The following is a 23307-nucleotide window of genomic DNA, read 5'->3' as shown; positions in this document are numbered from 1 at the left end:
TCTCCATATTGTACTGCCAGGCTTGTGTATCTAGACAGCTGGGATGCAATATCCATGGTCAGCTCTGGCCAATGGAGGCCTCAGCCAGCAATATACAGATATCCACAACATAGTAAATTTTAACTTGTCCCATTCAGCCTAAAGATTTAATGGCTGAGAAGGATCTCTTACTCTTGTGTGATAATGTCTTTCCTGATTGGGAGGTGGAATCACTCTTTTTAGCAGGTGAAACTTGTGGCTGTGAAAATAATCTCAGATTCTGGGGATTCTTCTGTGTTGGTTGTAAGAATTGACTCTGAGATTGCAGGAAGTGGTTCCTGCAGCAATTGTCACCATTCTTTTTCTAGTTTGTGCATCTTGATCTTGGGAAATTTCATTTAGTTCACTGGAGTATTCTCTTATCAATCCTTCTATTGCTCTATTTACGATCAGATCTCTCCTCTTGGTTTCCTCGTCTACAACATCATCTAAAGAATGCTCTGTTTTCATATCTCCATTGACTCCTATCTTTTTGGCCTCCCATTTATCCAGCAGGGCTTTGGTTTTTGCATCTACTTTTACAAGCAGCTTTTTGTCTCCCACTTGAAACTCACGCAATAACATTAATCCATGTAGAGTAGATTCTGGTTCATTATACCTACAAAAGTCAAATGCTTATAACTTTCATGAAGCTCCTTCAGTTTATTTTCAGTTTAAAACCAAACTACATTTCACAAGTAACTTTCCCATTAACAAATTAGAAGCTTTCTCAGATATGTTACTTACAAAAGCTGTTGTACTCGGACCATGCTTTTGTCACTTTCACAATTCCTCTGAGCATGATCCTTCCTTGGTCCAATATGCTTTCCAGCCAGAGGCACAGAGGTTGACACCAACACCTGTTTGTCCTCTGTTGGGCAATAGTTCCTGGTGTTTGGCATGGTGACATTTAGGGCATCATCCAATGCCTTAGGCTAATTCACTTTCAGTTGACTTTGTTGCGGGGAATGTGGTATGCAAATTGTGGCTGGATCTCCGCTCAAGTTTTAATTGTCGCAGCCAATCATATCCCCACAATGCTGGTCCTCCTGTTTTTAACACATACAGCTCAATGTGGCGTACTGGTTGTTTTATTTCACTATCAGGATCATTATTCCCATATGAGTTACCTTTTCTACAATATAAGGTCTCAGCAGGATATTGCAGGCTTCAGTTTAGTATCTATGAAATGCTGCTCAGACTCATTTTGTGGAATGACTGCACTAGCAGAGCTGGATTCCAACTCCATTTCAATTTATTTAACCACAAACAAGAGAAAATCTGCAGATGCTGAAAATTCAAGCATCACACACAAAATGCTGGAGGAACTCAGCAGGCCAGGCAGTATCTATGGAAAAAAGTCTCGGATTGAAACGTTGACTGTACTTCTTTCCATTGATGTTGCCTGGCCTGTTGAGTTCCTCCAGCATTTTGTGTGTGTTACATAATTAATTTACTGTTCATTTCTGACGTACAGCATATTGCTTGTCAATTGTGAATTTTCACACTGTAAATCTTAAGGCTACACAGCCTAGTATCACGCTCATCATTATCAGATTGGTTACTAACAGTATGCAGATTAGTGCATTTGTTGAAACTGCAACTTGACTTTTTATCTTTTTCTCTTCCCTGTGCAGTCCATTTATTTTTGTCTGCCTGACGACACTCTCTTTGTATGCATCCTACTTTGTTGCAAGTTTCACCATTAAACCCACATTGGTCTGGTGTATGTGAGCCCCTGCCAGGCTAGCCTCTATCTAGATGCTGCAATATTGCTCATGGTCACCCTCATTCTTGACTTCAACTCCATTGTGCCTCTGTCATTACCATCCAAAACTCACTGATTATGTATGTTAAGTTCTTCTGTTCACTGCCTTGTTTTTAACTCGACAGTCTCCGCATATGCTGGGCTGCTTTTTTCACTCACCATTCCTCACTGCAGTGCTTTTCAGCTCGAACTTCTTGTTGCACTTCAACAGGTTGGTAGCCATCTTGGGTTTGTTTTTAAAGATATCTTATCACCACTGTTATGTTTTGTAACTTCAAAACGTTAAACTAATTCAAAGGAAAAAAGGGGAGTCCAAAATGTGAATCTCGTGCACGGGGCATGCGCATGTCATGTGGTAGTATGATGACGTTTGCAATTCATGTATTTTTGCATATAACCATAAAAATTATATAAACAACAAAGGATGATTAAACAAACAATATGTTAACAAAATTACTCAAATATTACTATAATATTAAATACACAACAACAAGGACTGTGGATAAGAGCTGGGTTTTAATAGGCTGCAGGTTATTAGCTGAAAATGAGTGGCAAGTAACTTGTGACTTCTGTTAGCTGAGTGGAGACTTGGAGGTGTCTGTGCAGGCCTGACAATTGGCTTTTATTAATTATTTACTGTGCCTGCATTTTGAAAATTGTGCACCAGGATACCCAAATATCTGTATCTCAGAGACTGACAATCTCTTACTATTAAGTGCTATGTTTTTTTTTTGTCTCAGTTTTTCTACTAAGCTGAACAATAACTCAATTTGCTAGATTTTTGTTCACTCACTTAATCTCTGAATATTCCTTTATAGTCACCTCCTTATTACTGCTTCAAAATTTACATTCCTATTCTTTCAGTCAGCTGAAAATTTAGGCACCATACCTTTAGTCCTTTTATGCAAGTACACTGCATAAATTGTAATAAGTTGAGACCCCAACCCTGTTCCTGAGTCATGCCATCAAAACATATTTATGTTTACTTTCTTTCTTCTTGCTTGCAAGTCAGTCATCTATCCACAACAATATGTAATCTCCTACACCTGAGCTTTTATTTTCTACAGCTGGCATGGTACATCATCAAATGCTCTTGGAAATTTTGGTACATCTGCTGATTTCTCTTTGTCCACTGCATGTGTTATTTTTCTCAAAAAAATCAATGCATTGGTCAAACATTGCTTCCATTTTGTGAAGCAATGGCTACCTTGAATTGTCTGGTTATCACAATGTTTTTCTCAGTGACCCAATGTATCATCTTTAATAATAGTTGCTAATACCTTTCCTATGTTGCAAATTAAACCAACTGGCCAATAGGTTCCTCTTCCTCTCTCTCTTTTTCAAGAATCTAATTGTTGTATTCAATTTTTTGACTGAGACTTGAATGCTAAGTCTCCCAACATAAAGCTATAAGTATAAATAATTGTGAGCCATATTGATAGCTTGAAGAAATGAAGATCCAGAAGTGAGGAGCAAAAGTTCAATGGGCGAAAATAACTGTATCTGCAGTTCAGGCTAATACTGCATATGTAAATAGAAATAAAAGATAGGGGTACATCATACTCTGGCAGTGAATTAAAGGACTTATCTTTATGTAAGATCTTTAAATTTGTAAATAATCTTCATAAATCCATAAAAATATTAGGAAAATATTGTTATGATCATACTTGAATACAGACATTTCAATCAATCCAGTATTATTTTATTGCCTTTTTAAAAAATTCACAGAACCTTGCACTTCTTGGTCATAGCAATGTACAAGAGAGTCATTGACTCAAGGTGTCTGAGGTATGTATACAGCCTCCTCAATCATATTCCAATGTCAATTTTGATACAACTATTATAGGTAATGACAATTGACAGAATATGTTCAGTGTTTCACAAAAGTGCAAACCTAAATTTGAAAGAATAATTGAAAGGATTTTGTTCTAGCAAGCAGCAAAAACAATGCTTCTAATGTGTACAATGTAACAAGTAAAAGGTTTCATTACTTCTGTCATCAGTAAGTCTCAGAATTGACCCAATTTTAGGTCATTACATTACAGAATGGAAATCATTGATTATTGTGTATATAAGTTTAGTAATTTGTTATACATAATTCCGGAAATACGCATTTTAACGAATGGATAGAATTTTCAGTATTTAATCACATGACAATAATTCGTAACTCCCAAATGAATTTGCTAAATCTGTTTCCAAGATAAAGGTCCTGATCCTGTCCTGATAAAGGATCTCAACCCAAAATGTCTACATTTCATTTCCTTCCATAGATGCCGATTGACCAGCTAAGTTTCTCCAGTATTTTGTGTGTTGCTCCAGATTCCCAACATCTGCTGTCTTTGTTGGGTCTTCAGGTCAAAGAAGTTACCTTCTAGCTCCAGACTTTATCTTTGCAGATCAAGGTGTCAATATGGCTCACAGTTAGTTATACTCTTAGTTGTATGTTGGGAGACTTAGCAGTCAAGTCTCAGTCAAGAAATTGAATACAATGATCTTGCAGTAAAGAAAAACTGAAAATGGTGTGCTGCGTTTTCATGTAGTATCATCAAAATGACAGGCACCTCAAAGACAAGGCATCCATCATTAAGGACCCCCTCATTCAGGGCATGTTACCACCAGAAAGGAAGTACCGGAGCCTTAAGGCATACACTCAACGATTCTGGGGGTAGCTTCGTCCATAGAAACATAGAAAACCGACAGCACAATACAGGCTCTTCAGCCCACAAAGTTGTGCCAAACATGTCCCTACATTAGAAATTACTAGGCTTACCCATAGCCCTCTATTTTTCCAAGCTCCATGTACCTATCCAAAAGTCTCTTAAAAGACCTCATCGTATCCGCCTCCACCACTGTTGCCAGCAGCCCATTCCACGCAGTCACCACTCTCTGAGTAAAAAACTTACCCCTGACATCTTTTCTGTACCTACTCCCCAGCACCTTAAACCTGTGCCCTCTTGTGGCAATCATTTCAGCCCTGGGAAAAGCCTCTAACTATCCACACAATCAATGCCTCTCATCATCTTATACACCTTTATCAGGTCACCTCTCATCCTCCTTCGCTCCAAGGAGAAAAGGCCGAGTTCACTTAACCTATTCTCATAAGGCATGCTCCCCAATCCAGGTAACATCTTTGTAAATCTCCTCTGCACCCTTTCTATGTCCACTTTGCCGTTAGATTTCTGTAGGGACATTGAGTCCACGAACACTACGTCACCACTTTTTTCTCATTATGCACTAATTATTTAATGTAACTTTTGAATGCATATATATTTACTGTAAATTACAGTTTTAATTGTTATGTATTGCAATGTACTGCTGCCGCAAAACAACAAATTTCATGACAGGTGCCGCGACGTTAAACCTGATTCTGATTCTGATTGTTGGTAACATCGCCTCAATCAGCTTCTGGACTCAACAACCACATTTTCTGTTTTTGCTTCTGAATTCCCGCATTTATAGTTTTTCGTTCCAATAACGTTACATAGTAGTGTACTTTATTTTTGGATGGAATGATCCACCAACCTGATTTATTAACCCTGCATGATCTATTTATTATTTCCAGGATTTCCTCCCTTGATTATTTCAGATTTATAGCACCCGCAATTTTTTTAAAACATTTTTTATCATTGTGGTATTTCATTAAGAGTTCGCTTGGCTTAAACCGGTTTGGAAGTGTTATGGTGCTGAGAAGGAAAATGTGTCTAGTTTAAATAAACTGATAACTTCGCCAATTTCAAGTGGGTCTTTCCAACTCTACACTTTGTTGACGCTAAAATGAAACAGGGTCATCGTTACCAGTAGCTGAACAGATAAAGCAGAAAACACCCCTCATAATCCAGCCTAATTTAATGGATCAAATTAATGGTATTTGCGCAAGAAATACAAGCGCAGAGGGAACCCCCACCGTGAACCGATTAGCACAGTTTGAATCAGCATTTTGAAAAGATGAGAAACGATAAGCGTTAGCGGGAAAACAAATTCGATTACTTTATTGAGCCGACATTGTTTCAGTCTCGGTTTATCCAACACTAACGTGTTCAAATTTCAAAGTGCACCACTTGAAAGTACTGCAAAGAAACCGGAGTACGGTCCCAAAGCAGGGTGGCAGTGTTATTGGCTGGCCATACTGATCACATGATGGTTAACCAAGGCAACCAGCAACAGTTTACATTTCCGCCTGCCAAGTTTCCTGAGATTCTCCCATTGAACTTTGTGTGCGAGACAAAAAGACACGGCCACTGCCACCAACAAGACGGCTCTTCCAGCTGCTGGGTAGTGTGGGTTCGACTGCACTTCCATCAAGGTACTCTTAAGCTTCTCAAAGATAATCTTCTGCACACAAAGTTGCGAGTGTTTCTGTCGGAAAAAAGATGTTCCTTTCTTGCTGATGGCCTTTGTGGATACCGATTAAAGGTCCAAATAATACCGGCATAATTTGGTAATATTTTAGAACCAAAGCGTCACGAATCAATTGGAATTGAAGTCTCGTGTATAGATCTCGCAAAAGAGAGGGCATACAACAGAGCAAAAGTTACAGGGAAGACAGAGGTTTGGGAAGCTTTTACATCCTTACAGAGAGCAACTAAAAAAAAACCATTAGGAGGGAAAATATGAAAGCAAGCCTGATGTTGAAGGGAGTGAGAGAAGAGAAGTGGGTGCAGTTACTATTACAAGGGAGAAGGTGCTCAAAAAGCTATAAGGCCCAAGTCACCCGGACCAGATGAACTGCGCCCTAGGGTTCTGAAAGAGATAGCAGTAGAGATTGTGGACGCATTTGTAATGATTTTCAAAAATCATTGGTATCTGGCATGGTACCAGAGGACTGGAAAACTGCAAATGTCCCTCCACTCTTTTAGAAAGGAGGAAGGCAGCAGAAAGGAAATTATAGACTAGTTAGCCTGACCTCAGTGGTTGTGAAGATGTTGGAGTCAATTGTTAAGGATGAGGTGATGGAGTACTTGGTGACGCAGGACAAGTTATGACAAAGTCAGCATGGTTTCCATCAGGGAAAATCTTTCCTGACAAACTTGCTGGAATTCTTGGAGGAGATTACATGTAGGATAGATAAAGGGAATGCACTGGATGTTGTATATTTGGACTTTCACAAGGCCTTTGACAAGGTGTCACACATGAGGCTGCTTACCAAGTTAAAAGCCGATGATATTACAGGAAAACTACAGGCATGGTTAGAGCATTGAATGATTGGTAGGAGGCAGCAACTGAGAGAAAAAGGATCCTTTTTTGGTTGGCTGCCAGGGACTAGTGGTGTTCCACAGGGGTCGGTGTTGGGACCGCTTCTTTTTATGCTGTATATCAATGATTTAGATGATGGAATAGATGGCTTTGTTGCCAAGTTTGCAGATGATTCAAAGATTGGTGGAGGGACAGGAAGTGGTGAGAAAACAGGTAAGCTGCTGAAGGACTTAGACAGATTAGGATAATAAGCGAGAGAGTGGTAAATTATATACAATGTTGGAAAATGCATGGTGATGCAATTTGATTGTAGAAATAAATGTGCAGACTATTTTCTAAATGGGCAGAAAATCCAAAAATCTGAGATGCAAAGGGACTTGGGAGTCCTTGTGCAGAACACCTGAAGTTTAACTTGCAGTTTGAGTCAGTGGTGAGGAAGGCAAATGCCATGTTAGCATTCATTTCAAGAGGTCCAGAGTACAAGAGCAAGGATGTGATGATGAGGCTTTATAAGGCACTGGTGAGGCCTCACTTTGAGTATTGTGAGCAGTTTTGAGCTCCTCAACTAAGAAAAGTTGTGCTGGTATTGCAGAGGATTCAGCAGAGTTTCACAAAGATGATTCTGGGAATAAAAGGGTTATCATACAAGGAACATTTGATAGCTCTGGGTCTGTACTCATTGGAATTTATAAGGGTGAGGAGGGATCTCATTGAAACATTTCAAATGTTGAAAAGCCAAGGCAGGGTAGATGTGGAAAGGATGTTTCCCATGGTGGGGGAGTCTAGGACAAGAGGGTACAGCCTTAGGATAGAGGGGTGTCCATTTAAAACAGATGCGGAGAAATTTCTTTAGCCAGAGGGAGGTGAATTTGTGGAATTTATTACCACAGGCAGCTGTGGAGGTTAGGTTGTTGAGTGTATTTAAGGCAGAGCTTAATAGGTTCTTGATTGGATAAGGCATCAAAGGTTATGGGGAAAAGGCCAGGGAAAGGAGATGAGGAGAGGAAAAAAGGATCAGCCATGATTGAATGGCGGAGCAGACTCAATGGGCCAAATGGCCTAATTCTGCTCAAATGTCTTAAGGTCTTATGGACATTTGTCTTTCCAAGACAAATTTTAATTTGATTTTTTTAATCTCTATATAATCATAATCTGGTATCATCATTAAGGAAATTGATTACAGAATAATTATTTCTGCCAAAGTATTCAACTTTCCTCAAGTGGAATAGAAGTAAAATCCGATAGCAAAGTGATATATAAAGTTTCAACTTTACAAAGTATTAGAGATGACTATGAAACATTGTTAGTAAAAATTGATTGTAAAGATTTGTAAATTCACTATTTCAGATAAAAAACCCTTTGAAAGGTATCTGCTTGGCATATTTTTAATTGTAAAGTTTGAGATTTTTTTACACAGCGTATTCATGTACTCCCATTCTCAGCACAAACCATGTAATTCTCTTTATATACATATAAATTTGCTTGACATAATATCGGAGGGTCTTTCCCCATAGAGCCATTGTGACAGTTTCACACCGTGAATCCTTTAGCATGAGGTCTTGAACCTACAACGTTTGGCCATGTCATAGTGGAAGACTGCCAAGTGTCAGGCAGACAACTTGGCAACTTACACTGAGCTAATAATGTTATGAACGCAGTTACTATTTGTCTCACTGGGGTCTCCCGAGAACAGAATATAGAGCATGTGCAAATTTTCGATGTCAGCTTAAACAAAGAACTCAGCATCTCTTTCCATAACCTATACAAGATGGAGATAGAAGATGGCAGCCACAAGGGCAGTGTGTGATGATGAGATTAAAACCCCAGCCATGTATGAAGGTTTCACAAGGAGAGGTCCTTGCAGCACAACCAAGCAATGTCTTGTCCTGTTTGTTTCGAAGTTTTGGTGATAAGGCTGGTCTATTTAGGAAACCAATGGACAGGATCCACTACCCCCTGCCACCCCTTTTTCTGTAGTGCTTAAAGCACTTTCCATGAAAACCACAGCCTGACTGAGTTATGTTAGCAGGTGTTTGTCTCTGTCAGCATTTGTCTAAGGGACACATGAGAATGCTGGGGTCTAAATGAATGGAATGTTTCATGACAGCATAAGCAGGCCCAATGGCAGGTAGCATCTCTGAACATGGTAACATTTGGTACCCAGAATGTATGCATAGCTAGATAAAGGATGTCCAGAGTCCAGGATTCTGCTCTGCACTCAAAGTCCAACACTGTGGAGGGATGATGAAGGACATCTGTGGATGTCGGGCTGCTCTGGGTTGGTGACTCCCAAGATCAGATGTCCATAAGGCACAAGGAAGCACTAGAGCCAGTCAGTTGGCAAGACTGGAGTTCAGGATCCTTTCATAAGCTAGTCTGAGGTGGTTGAGGCCGAAGACTATAGTCTGAAAGTCCATCGGAAGTCCGGAAATTGAAGTCCAATGCCTAAAACCTGGAGACTGGAGAATGGAGGCGTGTTCTGCAGTTGGAGGACTGTCTGCACGTGAAAGGTGGGTGGGTAGAAGGGAGTAAGGGGGCTTGTTTTGATGTTTGTTGTGTTCTCTGTTGTTCTGCTGAGTACTGAGGGCATGCTATGTAGGTGCCAGAATGTGTGGAAACACATACAGGCTGACCCGGCACATCCTCCGATTATGTTGTTAACACAAAGAATGCATTTCACTGTGTGTTTCCATGTGCAGGTGATACATAAATCTAAACCTGTTCTGAATCTAATGCAGACACATATAAAGGTAGCCATCAGAGTGAGAGCCATTTGGTATATCCATGCCCTCCAATTATTAAAAGATCTACATGTCTAATTTCTGGGGACGTTGTCCCTTTTTCGATATTGTGGAAGATGCTGGGGTTATTGCAGCAGCACAGGCACAGGATCTGAGTAACACCAGGACCTACAGCAAGAGCACTTTAGACCCAGTGACCAGGTTATAGCATTACTTCCACAATCCCAGCTTCCATTTTATTTCCTCTATAAAGTCCACCCAGACTTTATGAATGTCCTGACTCCTCTGAACAACATTCACAGACTCTTCAGATAAATAATCACACCCAGTGAAAGAAAATTAGTCAGACCAGTTGACAATGATTGATTGACTATCTATCTATCTATTTATTTATGTATGTATGCAATATCACTACACTTTTTCTCTGCAACTAACTCGATCCCTGAAACCAATTGGAATTGCTTATATATGCTGATCGGTCTGTGGATAAACAGTGCATTTGAGCAGAAGGTGGCAGTGTTGTCCATGACTAGGGAAGTACATGGGATCTTCTGGTGCTCTTCAAGCCCCTAGTTTCTTGCACCTGACTAATGCTAAGTAGGAAATAGACCACATTTCTTTCAATCCCATTAAGAAATTGGTTGGCAGTGCCAGATTCAGTCCAATCACCATTTTTAAGATTTCATTTCAAAGACCCAATTCCCAATAAAATTAAGAGGGAAATAATTGGTTGATTAGTGCTTGCACTGAACAAAACTTCACAGGGAAGAATTATCTCCAGTGGTTTACCTTGAATAGCATATGCTTGGAAGACAATCATTCCATGACTGAATTGAAATTAACCCGAGACATCAAAAACTAAATCCAATCATCTGTGCAATCTGGTCTCCCAGCTGATAATCATTTAAGCTAAATCTTCAAAAAAAGTGGCAATTGCTCTCATCTGAGCAAATTTAATTTAAAAGTTATTTGATGAACTGTGGTACATGGACGAAGATAAATTTTAGCAACCACCAAAGTTATCGCTGGGGAGGCTAGTGTCAGCTCCATCATGGGTGCTAGCCACCTCGTCATTGAGGACATCTTCAAAAGGCAGTGTCTCAAAAAGGCAACATCCATCATTAAGGACCTCTGCCTCCCTGGATTTGCTGTCTTCTCATTATTTCTATTGGAGTGGAGTCACGGGAGCCTAACAACTTTTTAGGCTCAACTTTTTAGGAACAGCTACTCCTCTCTGCCATCAAATTTTTGAATGGCCATGAATGCAATCTACATATTTCAAATTATAATTTATGGTACTGTATACTTTATATATTATTCTGCACTGGTGCCACAAAACAACACATTTCACAACATATAGAAGTTGTAATAAACCTGATTCTGATTAATAAGATGCTGCCGTGGCACAAGAAAATATGTAAATAAATGATGAAAGTGGATTGAATCTTGCAAACATTGTTAATTTCCATTTCAGTCAGGAGTGGGACAAATGGCTGGAAAGAAGAAAGAATCAGCACTGCAGGTACGACTAGGAAATTAAATAAACAGCTGCAATCTAAAGGTTCCATTGGATTTGTTACCTACTTTTATTAATAATGAAACATTGTAAAACTATCCCAAATAATTTTTATCATGTACTTTCATCTAGAACTTCATAGATTGTTATGCAATTCAATTTCTAAGAAAATTCTTTTTGGTTGTACTCTAAAATGGACGCAAGAGGGCCATTATGCCATTATGCTTGTGAGGGTGAGTGTAAAGGAAAAGGAATTGTAAAAACAGCAAGGACTCCCCCAACAGGCTCATTTGACTTCATGCACGTAACTTGCATGTCTATCATTACTGCAAGCTCATAAGGGCAATGCAAAAGCTTTCCAACAAAATCAGAATTTAAGACTTCCAGCAGGAGTTTTCGAGGACTTGGGAAGCTCACCAGTAAAATGGAGATGAGACTGAGGTGCATTTGATAAGATGACTCAAGTTCAGATTGCTCAGTCTCAATAAATGCTCAATATAAGATATCTCAGTTCCAACTAACAAACATAATGCAGGCAGTTCTTCTGAAGTCTAGAGATGTACCAGTTGGTAGGTTATTTTGTCATTGGAAGTTGTTCTGTGATTAGGCTAGGAATAAATTGGGGGATTGCTCAGTGGCACCGCTCGAAGGGTTGGAAGGGCCTTTGCCATGCTGTTTCTCAATAAATAAACAAGCAACAACCTCACTGTGAGTTCCACAAACTGGGAGCCACTTCTACTTCTTAGCCTTTAATATACTGTTTTTTTTCTCTCCTAACAAAAAGTGAAAGAGCACGTCCATGAGAGAATCACAGGAATTTTGTCTATCCAGTAAATTCACTGCACAAATAATCTGAGGGACAGTGTGGGCTGTGAGGTCAATGCAGACAGGCTGTGTGGAAGCAGAGTCACATGGCAGATAGTATTGTTGCTCCCAGTCCCAGAAGCCTGTGTTCCATCCTGACCTTTAGTGCTATCTGTGCAGAGTTCCCTCTGTGGCCCTGGGAGTCTTCTCATTCATTTCCCTCATATACAAAGATACGCCAGTTGGTAGATTAAATAGTTCCTGTAAATTGCCCCTAGTGTAAGTGGGTAGTTGCAGAACCAGGATGGAGTTGATGGGCAAGTCATATAATTCTCACTCACTCACTTAAGCCCATCATCCCTACTGGGGTATAGGCCACCAACAACAGCTTGCCAGAGTCCTCTGTCCAAGGCCAGTTTTCCAAGTTGTAGCCCATCAAAACTCGTTCTTCTCCCAGGGATGAACTTCTGCAGCTCTGGGTTTTGCTTTATGGGATGGAGTAGCTTGCCCCGTGCCCAATCCTCCTGCTTTCGCAGCTGGGCTTGGGACTGCCCATGGTGGAGTTATGCTAGACAACAGGTTGCAGGGATTTACAGTAAGGTGGAATGGATTTGACACAGAGTCCTTTTTTATACGGTGAGATGTAGAAGAGGTCTATGGTTAGAGAGACTGGAAGTCCGTGAATATGAATGACTAAGACTTAATATGTAGGTACATAAAAGTAATTAGGAATTAGGACTCAAACAATAAGTGGGCCTTCTTTGCAAGAAAATTTGAGTGTAGGAGTATTGCTCCAATTATAAAGAGTCTCAATAATTTCCCCTATCTATCTAAAGAATAAGTTCTTTATAATAGTGGAAGTTTAGCAAAGATTTAATCAAGTTTATTCATAGATTTCCCATGTGAGGAGAGGTTATGAGAGGTGATTTCATTGAAATACACAGAATTTGAATGGGTAGATGGATAATGTTTTCCCTGGTTGGGGTGTCAATAGCAGGGCCATTCAGGACAAAGATGAGAAGAAATTTATTTCCTCCATTGGTAATGAATTCTCTGTATAAGAAGAACTTGGAGGCTCCATTTTTTGAGTATATTCAAGTCAGAAATTAATATGTTTTTTGTTGTTAATGAAATCAAAGGATCTAGCACTAGTGCAGAACAGGGATCCCGAGGCAGAATATGAACTGTTATGCTTCGTAACTTCAAAACATTAGCCTTATTTGAAAGAAGACACGAGAGTATGAAATGTGGGTCTAGCTTCAAGATTACTTTAAGTGAGGTGTGCATATATCACAAGTTAGTGTGATGACGTGCAATTAATGCATTTTTACATATGACCCATAATTATTGAATTATTAAAATGGCTAGGAATGCTTAATCAAACAATATATATGTACAAGGTTATATCAAATATTACTTAAATATTACATACACAACAATAACCATGATCCTATTGAATGACAGGACAGACAGAAAGGGCCAAATGGACCATTATTACTTTTTCTAATGTGTTCACTTGTGGATGACTCAAACACTTCCATAAGGATTGAAGTGAGTGGCAGCAATGGATATATAAATTTAGAAGTAATAAAGTGCCCAGGAAGTATAAGTTTGTTGTAGCTGACAGTTGAGTAGGTGTGATGAACGATGTGACAGATTACACTTGGCTAGGTGTGAGTGGAGGCAGGGTTGTACACCACAGGAAGCCGGTAAATCAGAAACTGCACTCGCATTCTTTGGGCTTGTTAGGTTATTAAGTCACTTCCTAAGCTGTATGTAAGACCTAGGCACGTTGTTGCTGCTGTTTGTTACCTTCAACAACAATGTCTTGCCAACATTTGGAGGACTTTCCCTCCCACTGATGGAGAAAAACACCTTCCTCCTCTTTTTCAGAACATACGGCAATAATCCACGGAAAATTATGTCTGCAACTGCTTACTCATCCTGAATTCTTGCTCACTAACTCTCATTATCTCTTTCCAAAATCTTCCTACTTTTTGAGATTGTATTTCTGCAGTGAGGTCCTTTACATGGTCAAGCTGCAATTGCACCACATGGATCACAGGTGGGCAAATGGGACTAACTCAGAGAGTCACGCTGGTTGGCATGGACAGAACTTCTGTACTGTATCATTTGTGACTATGACAATTCAACATTCAAACTACATTTATTATCAAAGTATATATATGTCATCATATATAACCTTGAGGTTAATTTTCTTGCAGGAAAATAAAGAAATACAAAGAAAAACTGCATAACAAAGACTGCCAAACAGCCGTTGTGTAAAAGAAGACAAATTCTGCAATTAATAATAAAAAGTAAATAAATAGTAGTGAGAATATGAGTTGTAGAGTCCTTGAAAGTGAGTCTGTAGGTTGTGGACTCAGTTCACTGTTGAGGTGGCTGAAGTTATCCACACGAGTTCAGTGGCCTGATGGTTGTTGGGTAATAACTGTTCCTGAATCTGGTAGTGTGGGACCCAAGGCTCCTATACTTCCTGCCTGATGGTAGTAGTGAGATAAGGGCATGGCCTGGATGGTGGGAGCATTTGAAAATGGATCCTGCTTTCCTGCCGTGCTCCTTGTAAATGTATTCAATGGTGGGAAGAGCTTTGCCTGTGTCCACCACTTTCTGTAGACTTCTCTATTCCTGGGCATCGGTGTTTTCAGGCCATGATGCAACCAGTTCAGATACTCTCCACTGTGCATCTATAGAAATTTCTCAATGATTTAGATGACATTGAATCTGCACAAACTTCTAAGAAAATAGAAGTGCTGTTGTGCCTTCTTTGTGATGGAACGTATGTGCTGGTCGCAGGACAGGTCATCTGATATGTCAATGCTGAGGAATTTAAAGTTACTGACCCTCTCTACCTCCATTCCCCTAATAAGGTCTGGCTGACTGACTTCCCTCTTCTTCCTCCTATGGTCAATAATCAGCTGTTGAGTGACAGGTTGTTGAATGACAGGGTGATGAAGAAGGTATTTGGCAAGCTTGTGTTCATTGGTCAGGGCAATAAGTGCAACATGTTACAGCCATACAAGACATTGGCAAGACTACATTTGGTTATTGTGTGCAGTTCTGGTCACCTAGCTATTGGAAAGATGACTGTAAGCATACATAGCTGAAATAAAACCCAAAGAAATGAGTCAAAATGGGTTGAACAATTAAATATTTTCATTCCACGTCCTCCTTCCCTACCATATGTTTCCTTCTCTCCTTCTGTGCCCTAATAATGCATGGATTTGTCCCCAGCAGCTCAAGTGCATGTTTTGGACCCACATACTGTGGTGCCTGCAGATAGAATCATGATAAACAAGCTCCTTCCACCCCTTAGCCTGCATTCTCAAATGACCACCTTCCAAAATAGACAACATGTAATATAGACTATTCACACAGATTTGATGTTGCTTTCTGCTTGTCCTTCTTTCATTATTTTTTTCTCTCAGCAGCAGCTTGGAGCACCAATTCAGCACAGTGTTTCCAACTATGTTTTTTTCATCTGCCTCTCCCTTTAGTGTTCCTAGAGTCAATTATCCCACTGGTAACGTGCCCTGACTGAAATCAGTTAGCAATTGTTCTCCATAGCACTGGCATCACTCAGGGCTCTCCCAGTCACCTACCATGCCATGGATTGCCCACCAGCACATCAGAGAAATGAGTGCTGCCGATGAATTCCCAAGGGTTCCACATCACCCCAATGGAGCAATTCAATCGGAATTAATTGTGCAAACCCACAACTGAGTTACAACCACAAGATTAAAAATAACACTGGTTAATACAGAATTAGTTAATTCAAGTTATCTATTTTAAGCGCAAGATTATTTCTTTCCTGTGCAATTTATAATGATTTAAGTTGCCAGATAACCTATTTGTAAGTACAAATTATTAATATCATAACAGTACACACAACCACTTCCTGTTAGGCAACTGAACTGTTTGTGGGGCTTCCGTGAATGGCCTTTCTCCAGTGAAGCCAAGCTGATACATTAATGTTGTGCTTCCTAGTCCCTGTTTACTGTGGTCTGACTTCCGATTGCTCCACCATCACTAACCCAAGGGAGGGTCCATATTGTTGCCAGATTCCTCAACAACATCAATTCAGAATATTTACTGAACAACAAATTTTAGCTCATGATGCAGTTTGAAAAACAAACAGATGAAGTTCATTGCCTTGTTATTAATTTCCTCATTTAAAAAACACTGCAGAATGTCATTAGCCTTTCAAAGCGATGAAAACAAGTTCAACAAACTATTTCAATTTTAGCCAATGCTCCAATTAATGTCACTGAGAATAAGTAGCACTTACTGAAAGGCAGCAAAGAAAACAGGTTGAGTTAAGAACAACACCAATCAATGAATGTAAAAATAAGACTGATTTCTCTCACATTCAACCATTATAATACAGTACAAGGTAACCTGTTTATGTGAATTAGTATTTGTAGTTTTAGTACATTTATTAATCCACCCTATTTTAAGTGGCTTAAGAACTCTGCTAAAATAGTATGACTGGAACTTTTGAAAACCTGTTTACTAGGGCAGAGGTGAAATTATCTTTACTAATGAGGCACGTCCACACTCAGTAAACAATCCCCTTAAAATCCTTTTAACGTAGCTGGCATTTTTTCTGTTTTTCTTTTTTAGCTATATTTAAATATTCCTATTTAAACAGCAAATGCTGATGATGCCAGAAAACTAATATGAAAGAATTTCTGTATTCTGACAATCCGTGGGAGCTGAATTAATTTATAATCATACAGTGCTGAAACAGCCCTTCTCAATGACAGTAACTCTGCTAATGTCAGTTTGGTTTCTTCACACACAGGCTTAGTGACTGACAGTTCATTTACTGTGTAATTCATTTTGATCATTATTATCTCTCCTTTTAAAAGTAAAATAAAACAGTTAATGGTATTTGAAATAATGGCAAGCAATTTGTGATATGGAGAAATATTAAGATAAATGAAGCTTGATGAAATCAAAAGCGATGCAACAAACTAAATTGCACAGAGCAGTTTTATATGTACGACTGAGGGAGAAAGAAAAGGCCATGTAGCCCTTTTCAAAAGAAAAGAAGCCACTTCACATTCATTGTAAAATACATTGAACAGTGCTGCATATTCTCAGCAGTTCTGGCAAAACCCAATGCCCGAAGAGCCAGCTGTTTATCAAGATAGCTGAAACCACCTCAAAGAGATACAGCATGGGAACCTACTTACACAAATCTGACCCTAACACATTTTTTAAAAACTCTCCATATCCCCATCAACTCCCACCATCAAATCTACCAAGTGCCATTCCGTTGGGCAATTAACCCCATACTTGGGAAGGTAGTAGAATACCCCAAGGAAACACATGTGGTCAGAGAGAACAGGTAAAGTCCACACACATTGCACCAGAGATTAGGACTGAACCCAGATCAGAATCGTGAGGCAGAGTCACTACTATTGCTGTTTCTCTCTGAGTAAAGTGCCTGGGTGACCCCCTTGATGGTGTGATGAGCAGCAAGTTAGGAGGCATTGTAGGAATCTGCTGTCACCACTTGGCAAGGAAGTTAGGGGCTAATGTGATCTTGAGCTCTGAGGAGAGAGAGCTTAGATGTAAGAGTGCAGTCGAAGTTCCTTCCTTGCTAGTACCCATATCTTGAGACATAGCACTGAAAAGCCCATGTCTTCAAATGCATTATTTGTCAAAGAGATCTAGGTACAATGCAGAATCTCTGTGGAACTAGGTACTTTACTGATGGTCATAACTTCACCTCCTGCCTCAGGATCCCTAATCCAGAGTGGCCAGTCATGTCCACATCAATAGCATCTGAGTGAATTGGTGCAAGTGGTGTAAACATTGAGGCATCCATTGAGTGAGAATCTCAGCAGCAAAGTACTGAACAAAAGGCCTCCCTATTAGCTGAGCACACTCCGCCCGTTGAATGGGGTTTGAACAGCCTGCAGTCAGTTCTGAAGATGCCCAATTAAGTCACTGCTATCAGCAAATGTCCCTTTAAGTAAAGCGCGAGTGCAACAACGTACTGCCGTGTATTCCTAGTCCTTCTGTACCTTTTCAACAACAACGGTGAGCCATGTCCTCTATTAATTTGACTTTGGGTCTGTAAGTTACTTACAAATGCACCCAACATTTACTCTGCTGTTTCCTGTGCAGATTACTGTCTTGAGCCAGGAACAATGGGATGAAACGCTGGCTATAACTGGGCTGACTGGTAAGAAATTTCTTAAAGTGAGATTCAGCCAATCTGGCATCAAAATAGGAGAGATATTTAAGAGTAAGGATAACAATGGAACAAAATGACACTCTGCAAAATTAACTATGAATACCTTTTACATTTATATGAAATCTTGGGCCCATTTTTAATCAATTAAACAGATTAACACACAATAAAAATGAATAAATTAACATAATTAACATTAAAATTGCATTCAGTGACTATTACTTACAAAATGAGAGAAACTGAAAATTCGTGTTGGGATGGAGGGTAGATTGTGGGGCAGCAGAAGCTCCCGGAGAAGAGAAGCAATGCCACCAGTGAAAGACTTAAAGTTACAAATTAAAAAGTAACATTTGCGGAGTCATTGAATGGCAAAGAGTTAAGAGGAAATGCATCACCAAGGCTGGGAGAAGTTTGGTAAGAGTTATAGCGCACAGATGCAAATAGCCTAATTCAGCCTCAGCTGAACCTGGGGCAATGGTGTTAACGTCAAAAAGTCTAATGTTGGTGAGGAGACTGAAGTCAGTGTTGCTGGTGAGCCCTTAGGTTTTGCAACATGTGGCCCACTCCCCTATGCAGAATGACCTCAGTGCCTGTTCTGACCTGACGCTGGGAGCTGCATGGCCACAGTTCAGTGAGGCCATGAGCATCCCGTAAGGGGGAAATGCAAGAGATGGGCTGGGTCCAGTATAACCAAAGAAAATTCCAGCCTGGATATTCCAGAGAAATGCTGGAATTTCCCCATCTAACTCTCAGGAGGGATAGGACTCCTGCATGAATACAGAATATTCAAAATTTCCTTGATGGTATGTTAGGGGCATTTATGAACATTCAGGCTGCCTGACACTTTTGACCCAAGGACCTGGCTCAGCCACGTTCTTGTGGCAGTTACAGCCAGAGAACACTGTATGTGTGGACCCTCTCAAGAACCAGTTTTGTGCATTGAATTGCTCATGGATAAGAGGACCGCAAACCGGAACGCCTTGCTATATTCAAGAAATTACAGAACTTTAGCCAAAGCAGGATAAGGATGTTAGACTGTCCTTTACTATGAAGCTCTGACTAAAAACATGGAATTCCTATGTACTTTGAGCCAGAGATATGGATAATGACAGTGTAAATCAGAAACCTAGAGTGAAACTCAAGCAAGCTAAGGAAAATGTATTAAGAACAAAATTAAATTGTTTCTTTCATAGATTCTGCTATCTGTAGATCCATGCACCTGAATACATTTCAGCTCATAATGATCGTTCTGTCCTCAGACTGAAGAGCTTTGCCCTCAGTTTGCACACGCTCAGAATGGGCTTACGGTTAAACCTACTTTTTCTCTTCTTAAATGAACTTCTTTAAAAAAATAATTAATCTGCATTCAGACCTACAAAATATTTGCATTAGCATTTCTTTGTATGTTTTCTTATGGTTTCAGTGCAAATGAGAAGACTTACAGATTTTTAATTTAACTCCCAGATGTGGAAGGACAGTAGCTTGCATGATATTTAAAGTTTCATACTTCTAGTGCCATATGGAGTGAAATTAAAATGTTGTTGCTGATAGTTCTGTGTTTTCATATTTGATAATGAGATTGGCTGGAATTTAAGAGTAATTTGTTGTTGCCAAAATATGAATACATATGAAAATGATTTGTGTTTATTTATAGTTAGCTCCTCTTTCAGGAAACTCCACCCTGTGTTTTCCAACTGCTACTGTTTTGATATCCCTTTGTGAGTACAAATATCCCTTTGAACATTATTTTAATGGAGGCCCCATGTCTTAAAGTTAATGTAACACCAGCAATTAAAGGTCCGATAAACATCAGTAATTGCTGGAAGGCAACAGTACATTTTCAGTAAGTACAGCAACATTGTCCGAATGTATTTTACCTAAGTTAATCTGGATGTAAAATAATAATTCAATGTTGACCAGTGTCTTAGATTCAATTAGCTATCTGTTGTAAATTTTCCGGTTGGAGGTTTGGCTAAGAATATTCACTGTGATTATAGATACAAGATAAAAAACCATGAAAAACATAAACAGCCTTGAATAATCACTTGTGCCTCTTCATCTTTCTCTGGGAAGCAAGTGGATCAGGTTGAGGTGATAATTGAAATAATTCTGCATAATCAGTAGAAGAAGTAAGCCTTAAATTCCTTTCTCATTTTAATATATTTTAATCGAAGTTACCTAGTTTGCATGCTCAAGCAAGTGATGACTGGAAAACTGAAATGAATGTTCAACTACCACAGAGATGATTCTTGGGAATTATTGCTTACATCATGAGCTAGTCATGCTAAGACCACTGTAGCCTGTAATCACCCTCAGTGGTTTAGCTGCTCAATTAAAACATAGGTTATTGAAGCACACCCATGAATTGCTCATTCATGTGATTCATTTATTTGGATGTTAAACATCTGGACATGGCACTTTCAGTGGTTTTATTTGTCACATGCTAACTACCCTTAAGTAAGTATTTTTAGAGCATCACATTAACCCCATTAAAACTGTTGAAGATCTAATAGCAAGTATCATGCAGGGGCTATGAGGAAATGTGGAAAAATAGAAACACAAGAGATTTTGCAGATGTTGGAAATCCAGAGCAACACACACAAAATGCAGGAGGAACTCAGCAGGTGAGACCGTATCTATAGAGAGGAGTTTATAGATGACTTTTCAGGTCAAGACCTGATGAAGGGTGTCGGCCCAAAACTCTGACTATTCATCCTTTGCCACAGCTGCTGCCTGACCTGCTGAGTTTCTCCAGCATTTTGTGTGTGTTGTGGAAAAATAGAAATAGGTTTTGTGTAGCATAAGAATGAAGGAGAGAGAGGTAGAGAAAACAATGAGCTTTATGGAACAAATTCCATAGCCTACAGTTTTGGTAATTGATGGATTGGGCTTCAAACGTGAATTTAGAATGGTGGATATGCAAGAAGCACTGAGTAATGTCAGTGTCTCAAACAGTTGTAGAGTTGGAGGTGAGATATAGGAAAGCAAGACCACAGTTGGCTCTGAAAATGACCAGAATAATCTAAGAATGAAAGTGCATTCAGACTGGGGAGCAGTGCAGTGCCAAGAACAAAAAGGGCTTGGTTTCAAATAAAGGTGGATACCAGAATTTTGAATGAACATGAATTTGTTTAGCGAGAGAGGCCAGAGAGCTGCCAGGAGGGCAGACTTAAAATGCAAGGCCTTTACAAGGGTTTTAGCAGCAGAAGAGCAATGGCAGGTTCGAGGTCTTGCTCGGCTAGTTAATCTGGAGGTGAACCTGACTCAACACTGCAGGTTGGCTATTCATTACCTGTGGTGCACAATATACATTGTCTTGCCTAAGTCTCAAAAATAACATTGAAAACAACTTGAAAATAAAAGCTTTGGATACACTTAGCACTTGGTAAATGTAACCACTGGCATAGAAATCTGTCAAAATTCCTTCACAATCACTAGTTCGAAATCCTAGAATTTCCTCCCCGCTGTGGGAGTACTTCAACAGGAGGAGTGCAGTAGTTCAACAAGACAAACCACTGCCCTCTTCTCAGGGGCAGTTAGGGGCAGACGACAAATACTGGTCATGACAGAGATGCCCACATCCCAGAAACAATACATCAAAACAAGTCATATATTAGTACCTTAAACTTAGTTTATACGTGTCCTTGCTTTTGTGTAATTAGTTTTTAAGGAGTTTAAAACATGTGTTTCAGATAGAATGTTTTAGTTGACATCTAGCTCTCTTCTCTTTGGCAGTGGTCGATGTGTACCAAGGGTGGTGTGGTCCATGCAAGGCTGTGATTAGCTTATTTCGGAAGATTAAAAATGAGCTGGGAGACGACTTCTTGCATTTTGCAGTGGTAAGACCTTAATTTTTTTTTGTGGAATTTCAGAAAGACAGTACCACAGCTAAACTGGTTTCATTTGAAATTCAGCAAAAAAGAAATTCCATATCTCCTTGAATGAGTCTTAGATGGAAACATTGTCTGAGAAAAAGATAATGTTACAAGTGTAGTGGATGAAGTATCTCTGCCTGGTCTGAATACAGCTCCAGAGGCCATTCATCTTCTATCATAACATAGACTGGCTCAAGCATCACAATCTAATACCCACAATGCATCTGGATTTCAAAGGTAGTAACAAAGATGACCACCTGATCATTGTTCAAGCTACAGTACTTGCTTCACTCATCTGCTTTAGAGATCTGGCCTACTTGTGACTCTATACTTACAGCAATGCGGCTGCCTTGAAATGTCCTCTGAAATGGTCTCCCAAGATACTCAGCTCAAATGCCTTTGGAGAAATGCCAGAAATGCTGGCCTTCCAGTGTGCAAGTATCCCACAAATGGCTAAAATTTAGGGGAGCTCTTAACCTGTCCAGAGGCAAATTCACTCCATTCCCATGTGGAAATAGTAACATTTCCATAAAATAGGCAGTCATGCTGGGAAATAAAACTCTCCCAGAATGCAGTTAACCCACTGATGTTATCACACATTTATTTTCCAGGCCGAAGTGGACAACGTTGACTCCCTACAAAAGTACAGAGGGAAATGTGAACCTACTTTCCTTTTCTATGGGGTGAGATCATTTGAAATAGATTCATCAAGTGGAAATGTCACATGTTTTTGGGTTTGTGTAATGCTCCTTCTCCTGCAGTACTCTTCCCACATCTGAACTCCACAGAACGCTGACTGAAGTGTTGGCTGCTTCTTGTACTTTTCCCAGGGAGCCTCTCTTAATTGTGAGTGCAGTCCATGATTATCAGAAGGCACATTGACAGCTCTGGTGGAAAGATACGAATGAGGAATGGAGAGAGTGCCTCTATCATGAAGACAATCTCTAATACTCTCATCTGCTCTAAGACCTGAGAACTTGCTTATGGTTTCTTGTCAGGTTCCTGTCAACTCCAAAAAGAGATGACAGAGAAAATTTCTACCCACAGTGGCTCAGATAAAGACCATACGACATAGGGGCAGAATTAGTCAATCAAGTTTGCTCTGCCAATTAGAACTTAACTGCCAACCACCGCTTTTTAAACAATTTTTAATTTTTTTTATGAGT

At 39.7% G+C, this 23307-nt stretch overlaps 1 protein-coding gene across 1 annotated transcript in view; it reads left to right on the top strand.

The window, feature by feature from the left end:
• Nucleotides 1-5983: 5983 nt before the first annotated feature.
• The window catches only part of nme9 (NME/NM23 family member 9), a 74868-nt gene continuing 57544 nt past the window's right edge, over nucleotides 5984-23307 (top strand). The window contains exons 1-5 of the mRNA XM_073046769.1: nucleotides 5984-6089; nucleotides 11195-11242; nucleotides 18200-18257; nucleotides 22002-22105; nucleotides 22753-22824. Of these exons, the coding sequence (XP_072902870.1) occupies nucleotides 11210-11242; nucleotides 18200-18257; nucleotides 22002-22105; nucleotides 22753-22824 (267 nt within the window). The 5' untranslated portion in view covers nucleotides 5984-6089; nucleotides 11195-11209. The remainder of the gene's footprint in view (nucleotides 6090-11194; nucleotides 11243-18199; nucleotides 18258-22001; nucleotides 22106-22752; nucleotides 22825-23307) is intronic.

The sequence above is a fragment of the Hemitrygon akajei genome, chromosome 5 (genome assembly GCF_048418815.1).
Source record: "Hemitrygon akajei chromosome 5, sHemAka1.3, whole genome shotgun sequence".
NCBI classification, from domain to species: Eukaryota; Metazoa; Chordata; class Chondrichthyes; order Myliobatiformes; family Dasyatidae; genus Hemitrygon; species Hemitrygon akajei.
The sequence above is the reverse complement of the archived record's forward strand: the minus strand, read 5'-3'. Positions and strand labels throughout refer to the sequence as shown.